At 43.1% G+C, this 15,000-nt stretch overlaps 1 protein-coding gene across 1 annotated transcript in view; it reads left to right on the plus strand.

Moving 5' to 3' along the window:
- The window catches only part of c5 (complement component 5), a 70,713-nt gene that overhangs the window by 5,745 nt on the left and 49,968 nt on the right, over positions 1–15,000 (plus strand). Inside the window, exons 4-8 of the mRNA XM_079689393.1 lie at positions 1,264–1,334; positions 4,421–4,518; positions 9,317–9,399; positions 9,484–9,574; positions 12,238–12,346. Coding sequence (XP_079545519.1) covers positions 1,264–1,334; positions 4,421–4,518; positions 9,317–9,399; positions 9,484–9,574; positions 12,238–12,346 — 452 coding nt within the window. The remainder of the gene's footprint in view (positions 1–1,263; positions 1,335–4,420; positions 4,519–9,316; positions 9,400–9,483; positions 9,575–12,237; positions 12,347–15,000) is intronic.

Consider the following 15,000-nt stretch of genomic DNA (forward strand, 5'->3'; position numbering starts at 1 on the left):
AAGTACAGGTATTTGAGTTCAACATGTAAGAAGTAGAAAGTACAGGTATTTGTGTTCAACATGTGAGAAGTAGAAAGTACAGGTATTTGAGTTCAACATGTGAGAAGTAGAAAGTACAGGTATTTGTGTTCAACATGTAAGAAGTAGAAAGTACAGGTATTTGAGTTCAACATGTAAGAAGTAGAAAGTACAGGTATTTGTGTTCAACATGTAAGAAGTAGAAAGTACAGGTATTTGTGTTCAACATGTAAGAAGTAGAAAGTACAGGTATTTGTGTTCAACATGTAAGAAGTAGAAAGTACAGGTATTTGTGTTCAACATGTAAGAAGTAGAAAGTACAGGTATTTGTGTTCAACATGTAAGAAGTAGAAAGTACAGGTATTTGTGTTCAACATGTAAGAAGTAGAAAGTACAGGTATTTGTGTTCAACATGTAAGAAGTAGAAAGTACAGGTATTTGTGTTCAACATGTAAGAAGTAGAAAGTACAGGTATTTGTGTTCAACATGTAAGAAGTAGAAAGTACAGGTATTTGTGTTCAACATGTAAGAAGTAGAAAGTACAGGTATTTGAGTTCAACATGTGAGAAGTAGAAAGTACAGGTATTTGTGTTCAACATGTGAGAAGTAGAAAGTACAGGTATTTGAGTTCAACATGTGAGAAGTAGAAAGTACAGGTATTTGTGTTCAACATGTAAGAAGTAGAAAGTACAGGTATTTGAGTTCAACATGTAAGAAGTAGAAAGTACAGGTATTTGTGTTCAACATGTAAGAAGTAGAAAGTACAGGTATTTGTGTTCAACATGTAAGAAGTAGAAAGTACAGGTATTTGTGTTCAACATGTAAGAAGTAGAAAGTACAGGTATTTGTGTTCAACATGTAAGAAGTAGAAAGTACAGGTATTTGTGTTCAACATGTAAGAAGTAGAAAGTACAGGTATTTGTGTTCAACATGTAAGAAGTAGAAAGTACAGGTATTTGTGTTCAACATGTAAGAAGTAGAAAGTACAGGTATTTGTGTTCAACATGTAAGAAGTAGAAAGTACAGGTATTTGTGTTCAACATGTAAGAAGTAGAAAGTACAGGTATTTGTGTTCAACATGTAAGAAGTAGAAAGTACAGGTATTTGTGTTCAACATGTAAGAAGTAGAAAGTACAGGTATTTGTGTTCAACATGTAAGAAGTCCTAAGACCCTGACATGACTCAGCATTTTCTCTGTTTTCGGTTGTTTTCCTGAAAAAAGAGAGTGTGTTTCTGTGTTTCCAGTCAAAGTGAGAGCGTTCAGTTTGAACCAGGAACTGAGACCGGCCAATCGGAGCGTCTTCCTGACCTTCAAGGTGAGTGAGTCACCTGTAGAGAGTCACCTGTAGAGAGTCACCTGTAGAGAGTCACCTGTAGAGAGTCACCTGTAGAGAGTCACCTGTAGAGTCACCTGTAGAGAGTCACCTGTAGAGTCACCTGTAGAGAGTCACCTGTAGAGTCACCTGTAGAGAGTCACCTGTAGAGAGTCACCTGTAGAGAGTCACCTGTAGAGAGTCACCTGTAGAGAGTCACCTGTAGAGTCACCTGTAGAGAGTCACCTGCAGAGTCACCTGTAGAGTCACCTGTAGAGAGTCACCTGTAGAGAGTCACCTGTAGAGAGTCACCTGTAGAGTCACCTGTAGAGAGTCACCTGCAGAGTCACCTGTAGAGTCACCTGTAGAGTCACCTGTAGAGAGTCACCTGTAGAGAGTCACCTGTAGTGAGTCACCTGTAGAGAGTCACCTGTAGAGAGTCACCTGTAGAGAGTCACCTGTAGAGTCACCTGTAGAGTCACCTGTACAGAGTCACCTGTAGAGAGTCACCTGTAGAGTCACCTGTAGAGTCACCTGTAGAGAGTCACCTGTAGAGAGTCACCTGTAGAGTCACCTGTAGAGTCACCTGTAGAGTCACCTGTAGAGAGTCACCTGTAGAGAGTCACCTGTAGAGTCACCTGTAGAGTCACCTGTAGAGTCACCTGCAGAGTCACCTGTAGAGTCACCTGTAGAGTCACCTGTAGAGTCACCTGTAGAGAGTCACCTGTAGAGTCACCTGTAGAGTCACCTGTAGAGTCACCTGCAGAGTCACCTGTAGAGTCACCTGTAGAGTCACCTGTAGAGTCACCTGTAGAGAGTCACCTGTAGAGAGTCACCTGTAGAGAGTCACCTGTAGAGAGTCACCTGTAGAGTCACCGGTAGAGTTACCTGTAGAGAGTCACCTGTAGAGAGTCACCTGTAGAGTCACCTGTAGAGTCACCTGTAGAGTCACCTGTAGAGAGTCACCTGTAGAGTCACCTGTAGAGAGTCACCTGTAGAGAGTGACCTGTAGAGTCACCTGTAGAGAGTCACCTGTAGAGAGTCACCTGTAGAGAGTCACCTGTAGAGAGTCACCTGTAGAGAGTCACCTGTAGAGTCACCTGTAGAGAGTCACCTGTAGAGAGTCACCTGTAGAGTCACCTGTAGAGAGTCACCTGTAGAGTCACCTGTAGAGTCACCTGTAGAGAGTCACCTGTAGAGAGTCACCTGTAGAGTCACCTGTAGAGTCACCTGTAGAGTCACCTGTAGAAAGTCACCTGCAGAGTCACCTGTAGAGTCACCTGTAGAGTCACCTGTAGAGAGTCACCTGTAGAGAGTCACCTGTAGAGTCACCTGTAGAGTTACCTGTAGAGAGTCACCTGTAGAGAGTCACCTGTAGAGTCACCTGTAGAGTCACCTGTAGAGTCACCTGTAGAGAGTCACCTGTAGAGTCACCTGTAGAGTCACCTGTAGAGAGTCACCTGTAGAGTCACCTGTAGAAAGTCACCTGCAGAGTCACCTGTAGAGTCACCTGTAGAAAGTCACCTGTAGAGAGTCACCTGTAGAGAGTCACCTGTAGAGTCACCTGTAGAGTTACCTGTAGAGAGTCACCTGTAGAGAGTCACCTGTAGAGTCACCTGTAGAGTCACCTGTAGAGTCACCTGTAGAGAGTCACCTGTAGAGTCACCTGTAGAGTCACCTGTAGAGAGTCACCTGTAGAGTCACCTGTAGAGTCACCTGTAGAGAGTCACCTGTAGAGAGTCACCTGTAGAGAGTCACCTGTAGAGTCACCTGTAGAGTCACCTGTAGAGTCACCTGTACAGAGTCACCTGTAGAGAGTCACCTGTAGAGAGTCACCTGTAGAGAGTCACCTGTAGAGTCACCTGTAGAGAGTCACCTGTAGAGAGTCACCTGTAGAGAGTCACCTGTAGAGAGTCACCTGTAGAGTCACCTGTAGATAGTCACCTGTAGAGAGTCACCTGTAGAGAGTCACCTGTAGAGAGTCACCTGTAGAGTCACATGTAGAGAGTCACCTGTAGAGTCACCTGTAGAGAGTCACCTGTAGAGTCACCTGTAGAGAGTCACCTGTAGAGAGTCACCTGTAGAGAGTCACCTGTAGAGTCACCTGTAGAGAGTCACCTGTAGAGTCACCTGTAGAGTCACCTGTAGAGAGTCACCTGTAGAGAGTCACCTGTAGAGTCACCTGTAGAGTCACCTGTAGAGAGTCACCTGTAGAGAGTCACCTGTAGAGAGTCACCTGTAGAGTCACCTGTAGATAGTCACCTGTAGAGAGTCACCTGTAGAGAGTCACCTGTAGAGAGTCACCTGTAGAGTCACCTGTAGAGTCACCTGTAGAGTCACCTGTAGAGAGTCACCTGTAGAGAGTCACCTGTAGAGTGACCTGTAGAGAGTCACCTGTAGAGAGTCACCTGTAGAGTCACCTGTAGAGAGTCACCTGTAGAGAGTCACCTGTAGAGTCACCTGTAGAGTCACCTGTAGAGTCACCTTTAGAGTCACCTGTAGAGAGTCACCTGTAGAGAGTCACCTGTAGAGTCACCTGTAGAGAGTCACCTGTAGAGAGTCACCTGTAGAGTCACCTGTAGAGAGTCACCTGTAGAGTCACCTGTAGAGTCACCTGTAGAGAGTCACCTGTAGAGTCACCTGTAGAGTCACCTGTAGAGAGTCACCTGTAGAGAGTCACCTGTAGAGTCACCTGTAGAGAGTCACCTGTAGAGTCACCTGTAGAGTCACCTGTAGAGTCACCTGTAGAGAGTCACCTGTAGAGTCACCTGTAGAGTCACCTTTAGAGTCACCTGTAGAGAGTCACCTGTAGAGTCACCTGTAGAGTCACCTGTAGAGTCACCTGTAGAGTCACCTGTAGAGAGTCACCTGTAGAGTCACCTGTAGAGTCACCTGTAGAGTCACCTGTAGAGAGTCACCTGTAGAGTCACCTGTAGAGTCACCTGTAGAGTCACCTGTAGAGAGTCACCTGTAGAGTCACCTGTAGAGTCACCTGTAGAGTCACCTGTAGAGAGTCACCTGTAGAGTCACCTGTAGAGTCACCTGTAGAGTCACCTGTAACTGATTGATTCTCTCTGACTCCCCAATAGGACCCGGATCGTACTACAGTGGACATCGTGGAAATGATCGATGTCAACAATGGGATCCCCTCGATGCAAAACCCCTTCAAGATCCCCATTAAGCCAAAGTAAGAGATCATAATGATAATAATAACAACAACAATAATAATAACAATAACAGCAATATTCAAATAAATAGAGAAGAAGATCAAATAATCTGACCATAAGTCCGAGCATGTTGTCTCAGATCGTCTTTTGGATCCCAGTGCTCTGTTTCGGAGCTCCTCAGTAGAAAAGGAAATCCCAGCCTTGTTTCCTGAAGTCGGCCTTTAATAAAATTCACACGACAGAGGAATCAGTGAACTCAGCATTAATGAAGAAAGCCATTTTGTATCTTCCATCTGGGTCCTCTCTTGTAAAGGAACTAATATCACGCTCCTGCGCCCCTGTCCGTGTTTCCACGCTGGACTCAAGGCTTTTTGGAATCTGTGAAGGCAAAATATTTGTGGTCTTCCGTCCATCCGTCCCATTCTCACAATATCACAGGAACACACGCAGTTTCATTCAAATGTTGCCAAACATCCACTGGATTTGAAGATTTTAAATAAAGTTGTCGGATACATTGTCATTAGTGCTGCGTACCGGTACGCCGAACCGGTACTGGACTTGTAAAAAGTTTCGGTTCAAGTCCGGTTAAAACCGGAACGTCGGGAACCGGTACTTACGTATATTCTCCTTTTTGTTCTAAACCATCTAAAACCTTCCATAGATCGAGAAATTTGCGCTGAGAAAAGACGAAAAACATTGTTTTGGCTTCTGATATGGCGGCCATTACTGAACTCACGAAGTCTCGCAAAATATCGCAACTGCTCGCGAGATCTGTGTGACGTCAAGGGAAGCTGGCTTAGACATAGTGGACACTGACAGCGTGGGATGCTGGTTGCCATATATGGTAGTGTAGCTAAGCTAACTCCTTTGTATGTATGGTGATATAGTGTCTGCCGAAAGAGCAACACTTCACCCAGACAATGTCAATATGCTGTTGTTCTTGAACAAGAACACATAGACTTGTACTCTTGCATATTGAGTCTTGTATGTACATCACTATGTATGTAGTTGTGTTGTGTAGTTAGTAACACATGTAGAGTTCTAGAAAAGACATGGTGTAGACACAAGTTGGAAGGGGGCACAATAAACCTGACGAGTTTGAATTTGAGTTGATTATGAGTTTATTTTCAATTGATAATTAGCTCACAGTAAGTTCACTTTAGTTACTCACACAACTTGACACAAGTCCGGACCTGAACCTGAACCTCTGGACTTGAGTCCGGACCTGAACCTGAATGTGAGTCCAGGTACACAGCACTAATTGTCATCATACGGGAATATAACACTAAGTGTGATCATATCTTCTACTTTTTATTGCTGTTTTATTTCTATTTGAGATGTTTATATTTTGGATTGTTTATTATTCTGCTGCAATGCAAACATTTCCTAATCTAATTTTATCTAACATCGAACACAAGTTCCACCAACACATTCTCACTCCCAACTCGGCCTATGTTGACGTTATGTCAGGGTCCCTGTCGTCACTTTCCAACACAAGGGGGGCCCTTTAGCGTCGGGTTTCAACGGGCAGGGCGTCCCATTGACTTGCATAGAGCTCCCTGAACGCTGGTAATAGAGGAGTTGGGATCGGGGCGAAATGCTCTCCTCAGATCCATTCTCACAGCATTTATCAACCTTTTTCTTACTCAATATCAAGCCACACTTATTGTTTTTACTTCTTTATTTTAATTGAATAATGTAGGACTTTTGTTGCCGTCAGTTATGGGGAGAGTAGGGGCTCAGAAAACTGAAATCTGTATTGTTTCATCGTTTTTCCTTCTAATTTTGTATTCTTTTCTAAACCACACTGTTATTTACTCAACAATAACACAATTATCCGAGGGTCGGAGCAGCTCATTTGCTTTAGAGAATATTACACCCGGAAGTAAGTATTCTCTCCGCTTCGCTTGACAAACCCCGTGATAGTCCTCAAGCTCTGTGATTGGAGAGTGTGCGCCGAGGTTTACACCGAGCGTCGAACAGCACTTTGAAATGGGATGGAACCACGGCAGACTGTCCAAAACTGGATTTGAACGGGTCCACCCCGTCCCCCCCTCCCCCACCCCGTCCCCAGAACTACACATGCTGGCTATTGTGTGTTTCGCAACATGTTCTCTATCTATGGCACGTCTCTACTGGGAGTTGTAGTTTTAAAAGACGTGTTCGTATTTCCCATAATAAGAAGTTGCCAGTATTAAACTGTGTACATCCCTGGAGGCTTAGGGGATAGGGAACACTCACATTTAAAACATATAATTAATAAATGGGTGAAAATGGTTTGTGCCCATAATGGGCAGCATTACTATATACCCACATGCCAGCTAAGGTCAGAAGAGCTTTATTTAACAGCTGGTCGTATGTCTGTGACCCCTCCTGTTTTTCATTGATAAGCCTGAAACATGCACTTGTCAAGGTTCAGAGGCACATTTTGTAAATATGGCAGTAGCCATCGATCATCTTAAGATAAGATATACTTTATTGATCCCAAGTTGGAAACATTTGCGTTACATCAGCATGTGTAACAGTTGTAAATATGCAGTGGTGTTTATTTGTAAATCATTTAGTATAATCACACAAATTCTGTGTTTTATATTTAATAATTCTGTGTTCTTTATTTATTGATTGTTCAATACCTGACAAGGCCGGAGATGAAAAACTTGGGTCGCAGGTTCCTCAACAGTGCATCACAAGACATCTATCAATATGTGTGCATACCTCCACCATTAAACTGTCATTCTTCACATTTCTTATACTATCTACATACATCTTATAAGAGTATAATACATATATATAATATCAGTTAAAATAAGTGCTTCAACATAGTTAACATTGCTGGAGGTATGCACACATATTGATAGATGTCTTGTAATGCACTATTGAGGAACCTGCGACCCAAGTTTTTCATTCATTGCATAACTACACCGTTTGTGAATATGATGACAATAAACCTTAGAAAATCTTGAAATCTTGAAAGGGATGTGCAAACTAGTCATTATATACAGTCTTTAATGAACTATTAGTAGAGAATAACGAGTAATGAATATACTTTATAGGGATCCTATTAATATCTAATAATAAAAATAATGAAATTCAATAACATGCTTTAACCACCAGGTGTCCCTTTCTATCAGCTGTGCACCTTTATGGTGTAAATACAGCCTATCTACCGATTAGATCAAATATAAAAGTCAGCCGAATTAGTGTTGATCCTGCAAGGAGACGTATTGTGTGAATATAAATGTGAGATGTTTTTTAATTGCTGATATATTTATGATCCACGTCACGTTTTCAGTTTTGGCGGCAGTTCCTCATGTTTGTCTAGAAGTCTTCTCATCAGGGCTCTATAAATAGAGAACTACGGCAGATCTGTAATATTCAATGCAGCCGAACCGTGTATTACAATGCCGTTATGTGATGACCCCCAAAGAGAAAAGCAAGCACACTCGGAATAAAGTATTATTATTTTTTTTTAAATGTTTTCGGTCTATTTGTTAATGACGATGTGATGTGAGATGTGAGACTAGAATTGCACAGGGGAAAATAACGTATCTTTAGATGCGGATTTTGTTAAACTAATACGTTTGCGCTGTGGACCAACACTATTGACGGGGAAGGGGGTAGCAATAAAGATAACACCATGAAACAGTTACACAACATAACAGAAATAATATCGGTAGCAGCGTCCCTAGCAACCACCTTGGTAACAATGAAAACGTTGTATGGACGCAATTTCCTGAAGTAATCTTCGTAATAACAAGCAAACTAAAGACCATGTTCATCCACTGCACACATAATCTGAAATAACAACTCCTATTTCTCGCATCAAATGACATCAAAACGCATTTTAATGGCCAAACTAACTTTAAAATAGGCATTTTCCACCGAGAATAAAACGAAGTACGGCCATGTTTTTTTTTTCTGCAGGGAAAATTGTGAAGATCACGTGACATAGACGCCAGCAATTGGAATGAATGGAATTCAGTTGGAGGTCAACCAATCACAGAGCTTGAGAACTAATCACGGGGTTTGTGAAACAGAGCACATGGTGCTGGGGATTCTGGGTAGTGTAGTGTCTTCTGCCATCCTTTACTCCGGAAAAATATTTGTTACTCCGAATCGAAGGGTAAAAATACAAAAGCATTGCACACAATTTAAACCAATCAATGTTGTGTAATCAACAAGGATAATCTGGTGTTGTTTAGTCGATGAGTAGTGCAGATATCACTGTCAAATCAATCGACAGTAAGGGGAATACTTACTTCCGGGTGTACAATTCTCCGTTATCCAATGGGAATGGACGCTCACATTGCCTTTAAGGGCAGCCGACACAAACGAATGCCGTGCTTCCATGAGCGTCCAATCCCGCCGCAGATGGGAATACATTGCAATCAGTTGAAAGCTATTTGCGTCCCTTTATGAAGCTGAAGGAGCCTAGGAGCGTCACAACTGCACACCACGGGACCCTGACCAAACGTCGCTCCTGGACGTTTATGGAGTGAGAGTGTGTTGGCAATCTCAACTCGTCTATTACCAACGTTCACGGAGCTCTATGCAAGTCAATGGGACGCCCTGCCCCTTGAAACTCCACGCTAAAGGGCCCCCCTTGCGTTTGAAAGGGACGACAGGGACCCTGACATAACATCAACATAGGCCGAGTTGGGAGAGAGAATGTGTTGGTTCCAACTACAACTTGTTGGAAAACACAAATGTCCTCGGGGACCCAGTTTGGTGACAATGTTTTTAAAGTCTCTTATTGTTGTTAAAGTGATTCCTGTCAGTCTGTTGTTTGTTGTTTGTTGTTTACTTGTTTGTCTCCAGGTTGGGGATTTGGTCGATTGAAGCTGCGTACTCTGATGATTTCACCACCACAGCGAGAGCAGACTTTGAAGTGAAAGAATACGGTAACAGGAGAAAACATCAGATCCCATCACAGGAGGTCAGTTTGAATGAACTCTCAAATGTTCATTAAAACCTGTTTGTTCCAGTTCTTCCCAGTTTCTACATCCTCGTGGAACCAGAAACTAACTACGTGAGCTCCGGAAACTTCAAGAGCTTCAACTTCAAGGTTTCAGCCAGGTGAGGAAACAAGTGTTAGAGTAATATGCCGTATACCATATACCATATATGTCCCCGTAAGGACATGTGTTCTGGATATTATAGCCCCAAATCACAAGAAATGCCTCAAAGGGCTGAACAAAGCAAACAAAATACAAACGTCATAGCATCAAAATGACAACATCACAACAACATAAGTATTGCCATGTGATGAAAGAGTGAGACTGAAGCAACCCGGTGTCACGGCAAGACGTGAACATGTGACGATGTACCATGCTTGGACACGTGAAGATGTCACGATTTCGTCCCTTCAAATGTGACAGTTACACGGTATTGTTAACCAGTGGAGAAATAACCGGAAATGCCAAGCAAATGCTACCCCGACGCTCGGTTGTTATTGTTAATATTAATATAATAATTATTTATTTTTTAATAGTCACACTTGATTTCGCCGATTTTCTTGTTGCCCCAGCTGGTCCACACCTCTTTTAGCAGAAACAAAGGCTACGTTAATGTATTAAGTCGATGTTAATCCTTGTGTGTGGATGTGGAATTAACGGACCTGACGTTGTGCGATTGAGTTGCCAGGCAACAGCTTCGGTTCATGGTAATTTACAAACTTTTCAACTACAACCGTAGTTATATTTAAAAACATGTTAGAAGGCCTCACAAAATACTTTAATGCAAATTAAAATGTAAATGTGAAGGAATGTGTGCATAACAAAATACATCGGTTATAAATGAAACCGGAAACTGACGTAGGCAAGATCCTCAGCTCGATAATTGGATGGTTTAGCCGCAAAGCATGCTGGGATTTGGTGTTTATGTGATGTGAAATCCGAAAACATTTAAAAAAAATAATACTTCATTCCGAGTGTGCTTGCTTTTCTCTTTGAAAGTCATCACATAAAGGCATTGTAATACACGGTTCGGCTGCATTAAATATTACATATCTGCAGTAGTTCTCTATTTATAGAGCCCTGCTGAGAGGACTTCTAGACAAACAGGAGGAACTGCCACCGAAACTGAAAACGTGACGTGGATCATAAATATATCTGCAATTAAACAACATCTCACATTTATTTTCACACAACACGTCTCCTTGCAGGATCAACACTAATTCGGCTCACTTTTATATATATATATATATTTATTTTATTTTATGTTTTCGGATTTCACACCAAATAAACACCAAATCCCAGCATGCATTGCGGCTAAACCATCCAATCATCGAGCTGAGGATCTTGCCTACGTCTGTTTCCGGGTTAGTTTATGACCGATGTATTTTGTTATACACACATTCCTTCACATTTACATTAAAGTATTTTGTGAAGCCTTCTAACTTGTTTTAAATATAACGTAAATTAACATGAACCGAAGCTGTTGCCTGGCAACGCAATCGCACAACGTCACGTCCGTTAATTCCACATCCACACGCATGGATTAACATCGATTTAATACATTAATGTAGCTTTTAAAATACATACACATATCATCACTGATGCCCATACTGACGCAGGCGACCTGCTGCACAACCCGCATGGCCAACATGTGTATTACATCACATGTGAGGGTTGAGACTCTATAAGGACCGACTGGAGGCAGGAAGGAGGGCTGATATCGGCTCAGCCTGAACCTTCAACCAGACGGGAGGAGCTGGAGGTCTGGGCATTATTATTTAAAGGTCACCTATTATGCAAATCCATTTCCTCATGTCTCTTCTACATCAACATGTGTCCCCTCTTCTTCATGTCTCTTCTACATCAACATGTGTCCCCTCTTCTTCATGTCTCTTCTACATCAACATGTGTCCCCTCTTCTTCATGTCTCTTCTACCATCAACATGTGTCCCCTCTTCTTCATGTTTCTTCTACATCAACATGTGTCCCCTCTTCTTCATGTCTCTTCTACATCAACATGTGTCCCCTCTTGTTCATGTTTCTTCTACATCAACATGTGTCCCCTCTTCTTCATGTCTCTTCTACATCAACATGTGTCCCCTCTTCTTCATGTCTCTTCTACATCAACATGTGTCCCCTCTTCTCCATGTCTCTTCTACATCAACATGTGTCCCCTCTTCTTCATGTCTCTTCTACATCAACATGTGTCCCCTCTTCTTCATGTCTCTTCTACATCAACATGTGTCCCCTCTTCTTCATGTCTCTTCTACATCAACATCTGTCCCCTCTTCTTCATGTCTCTTCTACATCAACATGTGTCCCCTCTTCTTCATGTCTCTTCTTCATCAACATGTGTCCCCTCTGAGATTCTCTCTCTTTTTGATCCATTTCTATAAAAACCTGTCTGAAAATGAGCTGATCAGATTTTGGCCACTTGATGATGTCATAACGATGTTTTGTCTTGTGTAACCATTAGCCAATCAGCAACCAAGGTAACCCCCCCCCCCCCCCCCCCCCTTATCACCTGAATCTCCTCTAGAGCTCCATTGAGTTCTTTGTAACCAAATCTCTCTCAGAGGGGCGTGGGGAGGGGCTCCTTATTTTCATCTAAAATAACAGACAGAGAATCAGCACTTTGGAAACAGGGCTGAAACAGAGGGGATTATGGGTAATGATGCAATGATCGGTTTGGTGCTTCAGCCAAGGCTCTGGATATATCTGAGACCTGTGATGTATTAATGAAAGACAGTATAAATGAGACTGAAGCGGTGTGTTCTCCCTCAGGTACGTCCACGGGGCTCCGGTGGCGGAGGGCGAGGTGTTCCTGCGTTACGGATACGTCAGTGGGACGAATCCTCCGGTCATCATCCCCAGCTCCGTCTCCAGAGAGAGGGTAGGAGACGAGAACACTGATATTTAAGGACACATCAATAATAACTTATATTTGACCTGAATTGACCGAAAAGTGTTTTTCAAAATGTCGTTTATTTTTTCAACTCTGACTTTTTTCCAGAATCAGATTTTTTTCAGGATTTGTATATGGTAATAAAACAGAATGGTAATTTTTTTTTTTTATTCTCACTGTTTTTCTCATGACCCCCAACAAAAGAAATCTCACACAGAACAGAAATTACGAAGCTTTCCCGCGTGCTCGGAGCATGGGGCCCTTTAGGGGGATTCCCGACGTGTCATTGCAGCCTCTACAGACATTAAAGGGGGTTTCATGTTGTCGTTGCTGATGTTGACCGATGTTAACAGCCGTCTTTGGGGTTTCCCTTCCCAAATAGCAGGGAGACCCTTCTAGGGGGGTTCTGGAGATGTCATTGAAGTGTGTTTTCAGAGTCAGAATCAGGTTTATCACCAGGTAGGTTGGCACGTACGAGGAGTTTGATTTGTGTCGTGGTGGATACATAAAACTAAAACTAAAATGAAAAACACAGATAGAGAACTATTTTACATAGCCATCGCCATGTTGTCTTTTTTGAGCCCCCTACTGGTCTGCAGGGTACAAGTGTTTATCTACCGCATTCAAATCAAAACGGCTCCATCTGTTAATCTGCTCAAAGGTTGCAGGTCTGAGAGAGACTCGTCCTCTGACCCCAACACGTCCTGAACAGAGACGATGAACGACCAATCAGATGGGAGATACAGGGTCCTGGGGTTTAATGAAGTCAGACTGAAGCCCTCCTTCCTGAGTCGATCCTCAGTTTAAACTCAGATCTAAAGTCTCTTGTCGAGGGTCTTGGAGGTTCCTCTCAGTGTTTGTGATGTTAAATGTTTGTTTACTTTTTTCGTGTCTCAATATTTGTTCTTGTTGCAAATGGAGCTGCTGTGATGCCAGGAAAGTTCAGCCTCGGTCTGACAGTCAATTATTATCCTATATTGATAAAAATGAACATCAGACCGTCTGTTTACTTGGGTGAATGTGTGTGTCCATGGATCTGATGTGTGTGTGTCCATGGATCTGATGTGTGTGTCCATGGATCTGATGTGTGTGTGTCCATGGATCTGATGTGTTTGTGTGTGTCCATGGATCTGATGTGTGTGTGTCCATGGATCTGATGTGTGTGTCCATGGATCTGATGTGTGTGTGTCCATGGATCTGATGTGTTTGTGTGTGTCCATGGATCTGATGTGTGTGTGTGTCCATGGATCTGATGTGTGTGTGTGTGTGTGTGTGTCCATGGATCTGATGTGTGTGTGTGTCCATGGATCTGATGTGTGTGTGTGTCCATGGATCTGATGTGTTTGTGTGTCCATGGATCTGATGTGTGTGTGTGTCCATGGATCTGATGTGTTTGTGTGTCCATGGATCTGATATGTGTGTGTGTCCATGGATCTGATGTGTGTGTGTGTCCATGGATCTGATGTGTGTGTGTGTCCATGGATCTGATGTGTGTGTGTGTCCATGGATCTGATGTGTTTGTGTGTGTCCATGGATCTGATGTGTGTGTGTGTGTCCATGGATCTGATGTGTTTGTGTGTGTCCATGGATCTGATGTGTGTGTGTGTCCATGGATCTGATGTGTGTGTGTCCATGGATCTGATATGTGTGTGTGTCCATGGATCTGATGTGTGTGTGTCCATGGATCTGATGCGTGTGTGTGTGTCCATGGATCTGATGCGTGTGTGTGTGTCCATGGATCTGATGTGTGTGTGTCCATGGATCTGATATGTGTGTGTGTCCATGGATCTGATGTGTGTGTGTCCATGGATCTGATGCGTGTGTGTGTGTCCATGGATCTGATGCGTGTGTGTGTGTCCATGGATCTGATGTGTGTGTGTGTGTGTCCATGGATCTGATGTGTGTGTGTCCATGGATCTGATGTGTGTGTGTGTCCATGGATCTGATGTGTGTGTGTGTCCATGGATCTGATGTGTGTGTGTGTGTCCATGGATTCTATGTGTGTGTGTGTCCATGGATCTGATATGTGTGTGTGTCCATGGATCTGATGTGTGTGTGTCCATGGATCTGATGTGTGTGTGTGTCCATGGATCTGATGTGTGTGTGTGTGTGTGTCCATGGATCTGATGTGTGTCTGTCCATGGATCTGATGTGTGTGTGTGTCCATGGATCTGATGTGTGTGTGTGTGTGTCCATGGATCTGATGTGTGTGTGTGTCCATGGATCTGATGTGTGTGTGTGTCCATGGATCTGATGTGTGTGTGTGTCCATGGATCTGATGTGTGTGTGTCCATGGATCTGATGTGTGTGTGTGTCCATGGATCTGATATGTGTGTGTGTCCATGGATCTGATGTGTGTGTGTGTCCATGGATCTGATGTGTGTGTGTCCATGGATCTGATGTGTGTGTGTCCATGGATCTGATGTGTGTGTGTCCATGGATCTGATGTGTGTGTCCATGGATCTGATGTGTGTGTGTGTCCATGGATCTGATGTGTGTGTGTGTGTGTGTGTCCATGGATCTGATGTGTGTGTGTCCATGGATCTGATGTGTGTGTGTGTGTGTGTGTGTGTGTCCATGGATCTGATGTGTGTGTGTGTCCATGGATCTGATGTGTGTGTCCATGGATCTGATGTGTGTGT

This window comes from Notothenia rossii (assembly GCF_949606895.1).
Source record: "Notothenia rossii genome assembly, chromosome: 6".
Lineage (NCBI taxonomy): Eukaryota > Metazoa > Chordata > Actinopteri > Perciformes > Nototheniidae > Notothenia > Notothenia rossii.